Raw genomic sequence first — 12,165 nt, 5'->3', positions numbered from 1 at the left:
CTGCCCTAAAAGGAGAACCTTCTACACAGTAAGGAGGAGCTTTAAGGAAGTCTTTATACGCTGCAATAGAATGCTCCAAAAGAGCCCTAGTTGTAGCCCTCTTCTCACAGAGTTAGACGCAATCCTATACCCTAGCCACAGATAAGAATGAGGGCTCTTCGCTGTCAAGGAAGGAGCTCCATATTCATTGTCCTAAGGTGGCCCTAATATGCAGCTAAGAGGAGTTTTATACTTGGCCAATATAGGCCCTAAATGAAGGACCTAATCCGCAGCTACAGAGCTGCCCTAGCTGTTGTTTATCTAGCCCTTAATTCGCAGTCAAGAGACCTTAGACACAACAGCAAGAAGGGGTCTTATATTGTATGCTTTGGTCAAGTAATGAAGTTGTTGTTATATGTTGAAAAGCTGAATAGCATATGTAAATCAATAAGTACTGACAGCTAGTGATAATGTTGTTCGTTGTCCATATGCTTATCTTGCTGTTGAGCTAGGCCACAGGCCATAGCTAGCAGCAAAGGTTTTCAAGGGTTGTCTAAGGGCTACATTATCAAGTCAGACAGCTAGTGTAGTAAGCAGTCCTATAATGTTGTGTTGATTGAAGGACTGTATGACTGTGGGATGTATTGCACTATGCATATAGTGGTGATATAGGTGACAGCGTGATGATGGATGCAGCATGATGTAAGTGCATAATGATGGGTGCAGCATAGTGTGATGAAGTGCAGCATGATGGGTGCAGCACAGTGATGAGAGCAGCTCAGTGATTGGGTGCAGCACAATGATGGGAGCAGCAATGTGATGAGAACAGCTCAGTGATGGGAGCAGCATTGTGATGAGAACAGCTCAGTGATGGGAGCAACACTGTGATGAGAACAGATCAGTGATGGGAGCAGCACAGTGATGAGAACAGCTCATTTATTGGGTGCAGTACTGTGATGAGAATGGCTCAGTGATGGGAGCAGCACTATGATGAGAACAGCTCAGTGATGGGGAGCAGCACAGTGATGAGAACAGCTCAATGATGGGTACAGCATAGTGATGGGTGCAGCACAATGATGGGTGCAACACTGTGATGTGTGCAACATGGTGATGGGATCACCTTGGAGAATTGGTTGAAGCAGTATGCCTTCACCTGAGTTCAGATCAACTACCCCATGTGTTATCTTCTTATGGAAGATCTCTACTCTTATTGTGACAAGTCAAAATTTTAACTTCTGATGTATATGTACTATCTCTCTCTCTACTGAACTATTGAAGAATATAAGAAGAACTGATCAAGGGTTGTCCCTGGCTGGCCCCACATCTTGTGTCCTCTTGTCTTGGCTTGTTTTCTACGATTTATTTTATGTTCTATCTGCACTTTACTATCATTCTGATGTGATTACGAATGTTGTCATTGATCTAATATGGAAAAATTGAAGTAAATTATGCTAAGCATAGAACATACCTAAAATTAACATGGGATCAGAGTTGAGGCGAAGACAAAGCCCAAGCAAGAGTGAAAGAGCAATCACCGTAGACAGTTGGAAGGATAAAATCCCTGAGCTTCCATAAAATGCACCAACTACAAAGAACAAGTACACCAAAGGTGGAAGGAAAGGCAGATGCCTTGCATGCAACAAATTTGTCAATCATATGAAGGAGTGTCTGAATAGAAGGGACACATCACTTAATGATGATAACAATCATTCCAGGGGCATCTTCAATGATCGAAGGAATGACAAGTACAATGGAAAAAGGAAAAAGAAATGCAGGTCATTAGGGAAATGGTCGACTCTTCAAGAAAGAAAGGATCTCTAGGTATGAAGAATCAAATGTTGTTTCGGATAAGCAAGAGGAGTATCACCTTATATTAGCCCTCTTCACTACCTCTCCTCCGAACACATTGGAAAAGTGGTATATTGATAGTGGTGCTTCAACCCACTTCAACGGACACAGAGAAGTGCTCTCTTATCTGATAGAGAAGGAAACAATCATGGAGATTATTCTTGGAGTCAATGCCACCTATCTCAAAAAGGGTGTAGGGAATGTTACCCCTCAATTGAATGAAGGTAACACGATTCATTTATAAGAAGTTCTTTATGTACCTGATCTCAAGAAGAACCTGGTGTCCATTTCGGCAATGGAAGACAAAGGTTTCAAGGTGACATTCATCAATGGAAAGGTACGTATTTGAAAAAGGAGTTTTTAAAGATGCTTTTACTCTTGAAGTTCAGGGTTGGCAATTTGTATCAAGTTGCAAGAAGTCCAATGGGGACCATGTCAGTTGACACATCTCTTCTATAGCACCAGAGGTCTGCTCATTATGGGGCCCTACCCGATGTGAGTCAGATGGTGACAGGAATGCTTGAACTCAAGAAGAGCATGGAGGTACATGTTCGAGATGTACCGAAGGAAAACTTACAAGGGAACCATTCCCCTCATGTAGCATGTCCATAGATTTGGAACAACCCGAGGGGTTTGAGATTCATGATCAGGAATCTCATGTATGCAGGTTGAAGAAAGCTCTCTATGATTTAGAGCAAACACCCCGGGCTTGATATAAGAGGATTGATAGCTAGCTGATGAAGCTGAGATTCACTAAGAGTGAAGCCGATCCAAACTAGTGCTTGAAGGTTGTGGATGATATACCTCTCATACTGGCACCTTATGACGACGACCTCTTTCTGACAGGTGCAGACCCTGTCATTTGCAAAAGTAAGAGGGAGTTGCATTCCGATTTGGAATGGTGAACTGCAAGCCCGTGACTACCTCGATGGAGCTTAACTTTCAAAAGTTATGTGGTAATGATGTCGGACCTGATTTGGGAAATGCCTCTGAGTTGCATAAACTCATTCTAGCATTGATGTTCTTGGTGAACTCTCATCCAAATATTTGTTTTGCAGTTAGCAGGTTGAGCTCATAAATGGATGAGCCTCACTAGATTGTTGCCAAGAATCTTTTGAGATATCTTCGGGGTCACAATCTCTCATGGATTGAGATACACTGCCAGAAATATGAAGCTACATGATTATTCGAATGCTGACTAGGCAGGCAATGTGGAGGATCGCAATAGCACTTCTAGGTGTTGGTTCTCTATGGGTTCTACTTCGATATCCTAGATGAGCAGGAAGCAGAAGTCGATTTCTTTGAGCATTGATGAGGCCGGATACATAGCTGCGAATATGATCTCGTGTGAAGCTGTCTAGTTGTGAAAGCTCTTCAGTGAGCTGTTTGGAGTTGGACATGTGTTGGATATCATCGTAATCTTCTGTGACAAACAGATGGGGAGTCAATTGTTGAGGAATCCCGTGTTCTATGATCGCTCCAAACATATAGACATCAAGTACCACTTTATCTGGGATATGGTACAACAAGGAGCAAGGAGGCTCCTTCGTATTGAGATTGATGTGTAGTTCGCCGATATTCAGATGAAGCACCTAGGAAAGGTCAACTTCTTGACTTTCTGAGAACGACTAGGAGTCGTGGAGAGGTTCTCTCTTGAAGGTCCTATATAATATGGACATTGAGCTCTGGGAGCTCTGGGGGGCTTCAGGGTACTTCTTGGAGCGATGAGCAACCATAGGATGAGTGATTCAGCCTTCCCCTAGTGGTCTGCTATGTAAGCAGGATGAGTGGTTCATCCTTCTCCCGCTGAGACACAATCATAGGGTGAGTGGTTTAGCCTTCCCCTAGTGATTTGTTATGTACAGGGTGAGTGGTTCAGCCTTCCCTAGGATACCCCATGGCAACATGTAGGCAGGATGAGTGGTTCATCCTTCTCCTAACGAGACATCCTACCCATGCAGTCTGGAACTCATGGGAAGTGCCTCTCATCTGGCCAATTAGCAAGGAAATGAGGATAGGGATCATAGTAGTATCGATGAACGCATCGTGTAATTACCGTACTCCCTATGCTAGGATGATATTGATCTGGGATCAATTGGAACTAACTTTAGGTCAGTAAGAGTGATATAACTCGCTCTCTTTTGGAACTGATTTCGGATCAGTACGAGCGGTATGATACACTCTATTTGGAACTGATTTCGGATCAATAAGAGTGGTATGACACACTCTCTTTACTGGAACTGACTTCAGGTTAGTAAGAATGCTATGAGACACTCTTTTATATGGGACTGACTTTGGGTCAATAGAGGATGGTATGATACATTCTCGATCACTTCTTCTTCTTCATAGTTCAACATAGCAAAGCAAAGCAGTGCAAGGCACTGATAGTTGAGATAGTACAGACTAGCAGATGGATTAGAAAATGGAGTTCTCCCTAGTTGAGAGGGAGTGTTAAAATTGGTAACTAGGGCCAAACTGCATGTGGGTCTACTTATTCATGGCAGCTGCTATTTTTCTTGGATTCCTCTCGTCGAGAAGTGTAGGATTGATCTAAAGATCATCCAATTCTGACAAGTATTCATGGAGATATGAATTTATTTGTGTTATGTGACAATTCGTCAAGGTCGGCCTGCAACCAAATTACCCCCATCTATCCTCATTGTTGCACTATAAATAGAAGAGGTTTGCAAGTAATTTGAGACACACACTCACACCTCTTGTGATCTCTTCCTCTCCACTTGTTTGGGTTTTAGTGGAAGGAAAAGTCCCTAAGAGGATATGCTTCCCTAAGAAGAAGATGCCCTAGCTCCTAACGTTGGCATGGAGATGAAGGCCTAACACAGTTATGAAGATAGGCTCTACACTGCCCTAAAAGGAGAACCTTCTACGCAGCAAAGAGGAGCTTTAAGGAAGTCTTTATATGCTGCCATAGAATGCTCCAAAAGAGCCCTAGTTGTAGCCCTCTTCTCACACAGTTAGACGTAGTCCTATACCCTAACCGTAGATAAGCATGAGGACTCTTCATTGTCAAGGAAGGAGCTCCATATTCGTTGTCCTAAGGTGGCCCTAATACGCAACTAAGAGGAGTTTTATACTCATCCAATATAGGCCCTAATTCGCAGCTACAGAGTTGCCCTAAATGAAGGCCCTAATTCGCAACTACAGAGTTGCCCTAGCTGTTGTTTATCTAGCCCTTAATTCGCAGTCAAGAGACCTTAGACACAGTAGCAAGAAGGGGTCTTATATTGTATACTTTGGTCAAGTAATGAAGCTGGTGTTATATGTTGAAAATTTGAATAGCATATGTAAATCAATAAGTATTGACAGCTAGTGATAATGTTGTTCATTATCCATATGCTTATCTTACTTCTGTGCTAGGCCACAGGCCATAGCTAGCGACAAAGGTTTTCAAGGGTTGTCTAAGGGCTGCATTATCAAGTCAAACAACTAGTGCAGTAAGCAATACTATAATGTTGCGTTCATTGAAGAACTGTATGAAGGTCAGATGGATTGTGGGATGTATTGCAATGTGCATATAGTGATGATGTAGGTGACAGCGTGATGACGGATGCAGCATGATGTAAGTGCAACATGATGGGTGCAGCGTAGTGCAGCATAGTGTGATGAAGTGCAGCATGATGGGTCCAGCACAGTGATGAGAGTAGCTCAGTGATTGGGTGCAACACAGTGATGGGAGTAGCACTACGATGAGAACAACTCAGTGATGGGAGCAGCACTGTGATGAGAACAACTCAGTGATGGAAGCAACACAGTGATGAGAACATCTCAATGATTGGGTGCAGCACAGTGATGGGAGCAGCACTGTAATGAGAACAGCGCAGGGATGGGAGCAGCACTGTGATGAGAACAGCTCAATGATGGGAACAGCACAGCAATGAGAACAAATCAGTGATGGGTGCATCACTGTGATGGGTGCAGCATGGTGATGGAATCACCTTGGAGAATCGGTTGAAGCAGTATGCCTTCACCTGAGTTCAGATCAGCGACCTCATGTGTTAGCTTCTTAATGAAGATCTCTGCTCTTATTGTGACAAGTCAAAATGTTGACTTCTGATGTATATGTACTATCTCTCTCTTTGCTGAACTATTGAAGAATATAAGAAGAATTGATCAAGGGTTTCCCACATTAGGGTTTGTCCCTCACTAATGCCACATCTTGTGTCCTCTTGTCTTGGTTTGTTTTCTGCGATTTATGTTTATGTTCTATCTACACTTTACTATCATTCTGATGTGATTGCTAATCGGAATGTTGTCATTGGGCTAATATGGAAAAATTGAAGTAAATTGCGCAAAGCATAGAACATACCTAAAATTAACATTCATGCCCTATGATTTTGGCAAGACGCCATCACCCAAGGTCAAGGCACTAGCCTTGGTCACAATTGTTGATCACCTTGAAAACTTCAAAAAAATCTTTTTCTTCTCTTCCTAAAACTTTAGCCTTGAAAATTTTGCCCCTAAAATTTTGGCCCCTAAAATTTCAGGCCTTAAAATTTCGACCCCTAAAATTTCAAGCCCCAAAATTTCGGCCCTAAAATTTTATACCCTAAATTTTCAACTCTGAAATTTCGACCCTAAAATTCTGGCCCCAAATTTTCAGCCCCTAAAATTTTGACATTAATTTTTTGGCTCTGAATGTTGAAAATGTAGCAATGAAAGGTCTTCTAGCTTGTCCCTTAGCTAGTGAAAACCACAAATTTGTCTTTCTCTAACGTGAGAGTGAGTTCATGAGATAGACTTCAGTGACGATGAGTTGATTACCAATTTACTGGAATGGTCATCAAGTTTTCATGTGTAAAGTCAGAGCTTCAGTTAAGTGGAGTTTTCTTCAATTAGACTACAGGATGAGGTGGAAATGATAAGTTTAGTTAGAATTCAGTTAGAACAAGTTAAGACTTCAGTGTTGATTAGAGAAAGAACATGTTGAGTCCTTAGTGAACTCGCAATCACAACTAAAGGAAACTCGAGTGAACTGCTAATCAAACTAGGCCTCTTTGCATGGTTCAAATTTTATCTATAAAGAGAAGGATGAGGGCACGATTGAGATCATTCTTTTTGATATCAGATCACAGATAATTGTTTGTGTGGAGTGTGCATTCTTGAGGAGCAATCGTGCACAAATTTAGGAGGCCACAAGTGCACAAGGAAATAACAGCTAGTGTGCTAGGAAATAGGAGATAGCGAGCAAGGAAATACAAGTTCCAAGTGTGCAAGGATTGTGAAGCAAGGATCAGAGACTCTTAGGGCAAGTTGAGACTATTTCTCAAAGACAGGTTTTTGGCTACAATAGCAACATGAATTGTAATAGATCCAATTGCTCAAGAACAATCAATACAATACCACAACAAAGAAAGCAAGTTTTCCCTATTGGGTTTCCTAGGTAAAACAAGTGTGTCAATTTTGTGTGCATGTGTTTTTATCTCTAGTGTTTTTCCAATGCTTATAGATTGTTAAGAAACTCTCTATCTTGGTGAAAGTAAATTTGGTTTCAGTTTTTAGTTGCCTTGATTTCAGTAATTCATCTTAATTATAGAGTTTCAAGAAAATTAACACTGAAACTTTTCAGCCCTAAAATTTCAGGCCCCTAAAATTTCGGCCCTTCAAGGCAAGCCACTAGTATTAGGGTTTGAAGCAGAATTCAACTAGGGCTTGGATGTTGAACTAATTTGAAGTTGTTTCACCTTATTGAGCTTTAAAACATCAAAATCTAGCAATTTGCATGGTTGAAATTGCTTCCCAAGGGCTGACGTCATCAACCCTAAGCAATTCTGGGGCTGGAAAAACCCTAATTCTACAATAAGGCTTCAAGTTAGGATCACTTGAAGGCTTTTTGCTCCTTTTGTTGATCATACCAATTTGCATAAGCCTTTTCTTGGTCTTATGTTCCTTTGTAAGCAATTATCCCTTAAACCCTAGGCCATAAGTACTTTTAATAGTCCTTTGGAGAGAATGTTATTCCATTATTCCTTATTTCACTCGATTAGGCCTTGTTCATAGTTGGAGTGCTCTCATTGAACCTTTTGTAGGCTGCTCCTATGGTACGCACTTCCTTGTCTAGTAAGATTGAGGCTTGTCCTTAGTCATAGTATCTCGAGTAAGCCTATTCAACTTCCTTTATAGATTCCTTGGAGGGTATGCTTCTCCTTATTACATAGAATTGAGCCTTGTTCTTAGTCCGAGTACCCCGTCTGAGCCTATTCAATTGTCATCTTTGAACGTTATACCAAGAATTTCCTCTAGGTGACCTAAACCGGGAAGCCTCCCTTCTGGTGAAAATCCACTAAATAGTAGGAGGCGATGTGTTGTGGTGATAGTGGGCCTCCACCTCATTGTTGTCTCTTGGTCTAGCTCTTGTCTTGTGAGCTCCCTTCATAAGACTTGCTAGATTTTGGGGCAACAAGGCTGAGAGGGCCTGCTGATGTTAGCAAGAGAGCACAAACACGTGCAGGGGCATGAAACATTGAGAGAGAGATTCCCTCGAGTAAGCAAGAGATATGCATGAGTAACATTGCAGGTTTATTGTCAGTGAGATACTCAATTGTATCGGGTCCGAGGAAAGAGCACAAAGCAGCAATGGAGATCCAAATCAGCTAGAACGAGGACAGATCTAGGGCTTGATCCATTGGATCAGATCCAGGGTAACTGATGTATATGTAATTTCCTCGAGGACCATTATCACAATAAGGGAGCTCGATTAGGTTCTGAAAAGAATTTAATGAAGAACTGTTGATTGGGAAAAAATTATGTTTATTATGCATGATCCGATTGCCAGTTTTATACGTTCCGCTGTACGAAGTTTGTTTCTGGTTAGGCACATTAGTGCGTTTCAGTTAATTAGTTAATTTCAGACTGTTACTAGATCTGGTGTGTGTGTGTGCGTGTGTGCACCGAGTCTAGTGCCCAAAAATCTAAACATCAAACCCCTTGAGATAAAAACTTTTTTACACCATAAAACCTGAGTGAAAGTTTGCACCTCCATAGATCCAATTCCTCTCAGCATTGTACTTGATAAATCCTAGGTTAAGATAGATCTACACCTGTACATACACACACAGAAGATAGATATATCTGGCACCATTAATGTCTTATTGATATTATTAGGTCATTAATATTTCATTCATATTATTAAGTCAGCCCTGTACACACACATACACTCCATACTGTGCTGTAGAATGCATCTTTGCCACTATAATAATTAGGTGTTTTACAATAATACATTATTATCCTTATATATGGTCTCCTGGGCCATCTTTTTTACTCCAAAATGCGGCACATTTGACTTTGTAGAATTATCCAATCAACATTTTACCAGATATTTATTCATTTTCATCCAGTCTGGACATAACTCAGATAAGGTAAAGCATCACTTTCTGAAACCTTAGCACCTGATGAAACTCCTCCAATCAGACATTGACAATTTAAATGCAATATATTTTATGTAAAGAACAAAACACCCATTGAATAAAGAATTTAGTGTCCAGTCTTTAAAATGTTCATTTACCTGACTTCAGCTGGGTAGTCTTCACTTCCAGATGGAGGAGCACAGAAGATAACAAAAGGGAAACAATTCCTGGAGTCTGAACCCTTGATAATTGGTTTGATCCCAAGCCTACCTAGTTCTTCATGATGATCCTTTGTCCTAGTCTGGCCATAAACTCTACATGATGGATTTGCCTGCCCAGAGGTCTTGTTAGATTCGCTAATCACTAGGAGAAATCAATAGTCTTCACTTCCAAGTTTTTATTTGTCTAACTGACTAATCAGCCAAAGAAACTCTTTAATCCAAAATAAGGGAATTTTCTTTTTAATTCAACAAAAAACTTCTATAACAATGTTTTTCTGTGCAAGATAAGGTAAATCATGATAAATAAGAAATAAAACACATTTGTAGTTATCCCTAGTTCTGCCTGTGCAGTTCACTGTCACACACAACAAAAGGTCATGTTTATAACATGTGGTGGAAGTTGGGACCGACTTGTTAGAAAACCGCTGTTCCCAGAATCAAAGATGGCAACAAAGGATTTGTACCTTTGTCAAATATGCAAGGGCCATTCAATGAAAACATGAATTTTCGTATGCATTTCCATTCAATAGTGTACTATAAATACTTCTTAATTCACTGCCAAAAGTTCAAAAGTATGCTTTCTCAATTTAATATCAATCATAGAAACCAAGCAATGCCGCCTATATAAAACAAAATTATAGATATGGCCACCGAATTGCAGCCTATAAGAGCACCTAGGGTGTCCAAGAAGACAAAAACCACTTCCTCATATCCAATGATTCACATTTCTATCCCGTCATACGTTTCAACAAAATCACTGGACCTTTCCTGGTGTGTAGTGCAGAAAAATGGCCACAGAATTGTAGCCTATAAGAGGAATAACAGTGTCAGGGAGCCAAAAACAGCTCTCATATCCAATGATTCAAATTTCCAAACCACACACAAGAAAGACCAGGTTTTCTTCCATGTATTGTGTCATGCTTTTCAACAAACACTTCACATTTCCTGGTGTATAGTATACAAGTTAAGCACTATTTTAATTGCTGCTAATCAGTTACGGAACATCCAAAGCTTGTGCAGGGAAAAACCTACAATCTATAGTGCCATAATAATTTTTTACATTGAATTTTAGTAGAGAATTGATTGTGACGATACTCAAGCATTGGGTATTACAGGATGCTTCGGTTGGAAGAAATTGTCATTGATGTCAAAGGGTGAATGGGACAGCATTTGTTTGGTGTTTTGCATGCACAAATTAGTGAATTTGGATGCAAGGACCTCAGATATTGGTATCCCTTGTCATGCCATTTCGTTTGATAGGTGGAACATCTTGTGGGTCCTCTTGGTTCGAGAGATATTGATTTTTGAAGTTTGATACCCTAAGGATGGATTTAGTCCCAGCATCTTGCCCCACAAAATCATGACCTCAATGTTTTATTGCTGCCCTAGAAGAAGGTCAAAATTGTCAGTTGAATTGTCCTAGTTCCATATGTCCAAGTCAGCCTTGAATGAAGATATTATGGAAAACAAATTATTTTTAATGTGTCTAATCCACCTTGTTGAGGTCAGCTTTCCTCTGTCAGGTCGGCTGCAAAATAGACATGGCTTTTCAAAATAAAAATCTTTATTTTGCTGAGGTCAACCCCAATATAGGGCCCCCTCCAAACATGTATAAATATGGTAGTCGTTGGCATTCCTAGAATATCAATTCGGTGTATCTAAAAACAAGATACCTGAGGAACAATCCAGGGCTTGAGCTTTACTGGAAATCTTTGGAGGAGGCCAAAAATCAAAGCGATATTTCTCCATATATCATTTGGAACAGATCTGTTTGAGAAGCTTTTGTAAAGGAAGATTCTGAGAATTTTTGCACTGTTCTGAGGCTCTTCTCGGCCTCTCTGTGGCAGCAAATTTTCGGCCTGCCTGAGGCCTACTGCGGCTCTCCTTCTGAGGCACTTTATAAGGCAGATCTAAGACCTTCTGTGGCCGGTCCAAAATTTCTAAAAGCAGATCCGAGTTAGCTTCCTGAGGCAGTTTGAAGTTCTGTATTTGCAGAGATCTGAGGCAGTCCGAAGTTCTGTATTTGAGGAGACTTAAGGCAAACCAAAGTTCTGCAGTTGAAGAGTCCTGCGCTAAGGCAGCAGATCTGAGTCATCTCTGATCCGCACTCCTAATATGAGGATAATCTGAGGTTCTTCCCATCTAGCCAATTCAAAGTTGTGACAGAGGTAAATCTGAGGCAAATCTGAAGTCAATCCTGAGGCAATCCAAGTTTGAGAGAGAGCTAAGTCTGAGGAAGATCAAGACTTATCCTGATACAGTTTCTGTTCATCTTGTGTTGAGATATTGTGAGAACCAAAATAGGACTGTTCTGATTGTTGATAAGGCTTGCCTAAACAGCTATTGGAATATGTATATTCTCAAGGACTTGTACAGATTGAAGATTTGAAGTCAAAGTTACAGCAGTATATATATATATATATATATATATATAGTAGTGATTTCAGTGTTATTGTATTTGGGTCATTGTCCTTGGTACAGGAGCCCAAGTGGTTTTTGTTTTACTTTTATTCTATGGGGGGGAGGGTTGTGCTAGGGAAGGAAGTTGTAGCCTCCTTCAGGAGGTTGTCACCTCCTTGCTGTGGGAGCTGGTATACCTGCGGTTGTAGCCCTTCTCGTTGTAGTTGGTAAACCGGAAGTTGTAGCTTCCCTTGTAATATAAATAAATTGTATAAATAGATATATCTTGTGTTCCTTTGATTTGATGTTATTGGTTAATGCTTTTGATACTATATTGTAAGAAAAAGTGAAAT

General features: G+C 40.6%; 1 protein-coding gene across 1 annotated transcript in view; it reads right to left on the bottom strand.

Annotated features, from left to right (window-relative positions):
• The window catches only part of LOC149209415 (uncharacterized), a 309,539-nt gene that overhangs the window by 243,762 nt on the left and 53,612 nt on the right, over nucleotides 1-12,165 (bottom strand). The window contains exon 3 of the mRNA XM_089396368.1: nucleotides 9,350-9,522. Coding sequence (XP_089252494.1) covers nucleotides 9,350-9,522 — 173 coding nt within the window. The remainder of the gene's footprint in view (nucleotides 1-9,349; nucleotides 9,523-12,165) is intronic.

Source organism: Pinus tabuliformis, chromosome 1_2, assembly GCF_031772625.1.
Source record: "Pinus tabuliformis cultivar Carrire ecotype Pingquan chromosome 1_2, CPIR1, whole genome shotgun sequence".
Lineage (NCBI taxonomy): Eukaryota > Viridiplantae > Streptophyta > Pinopsida > Pinales > Pinaceae > Pinus > Pinus tabuliformis.
Note: the sequence above shows the minus strand (reverse complement) of the source record. Positions and strands in the feature narration are given on the sequence as shown.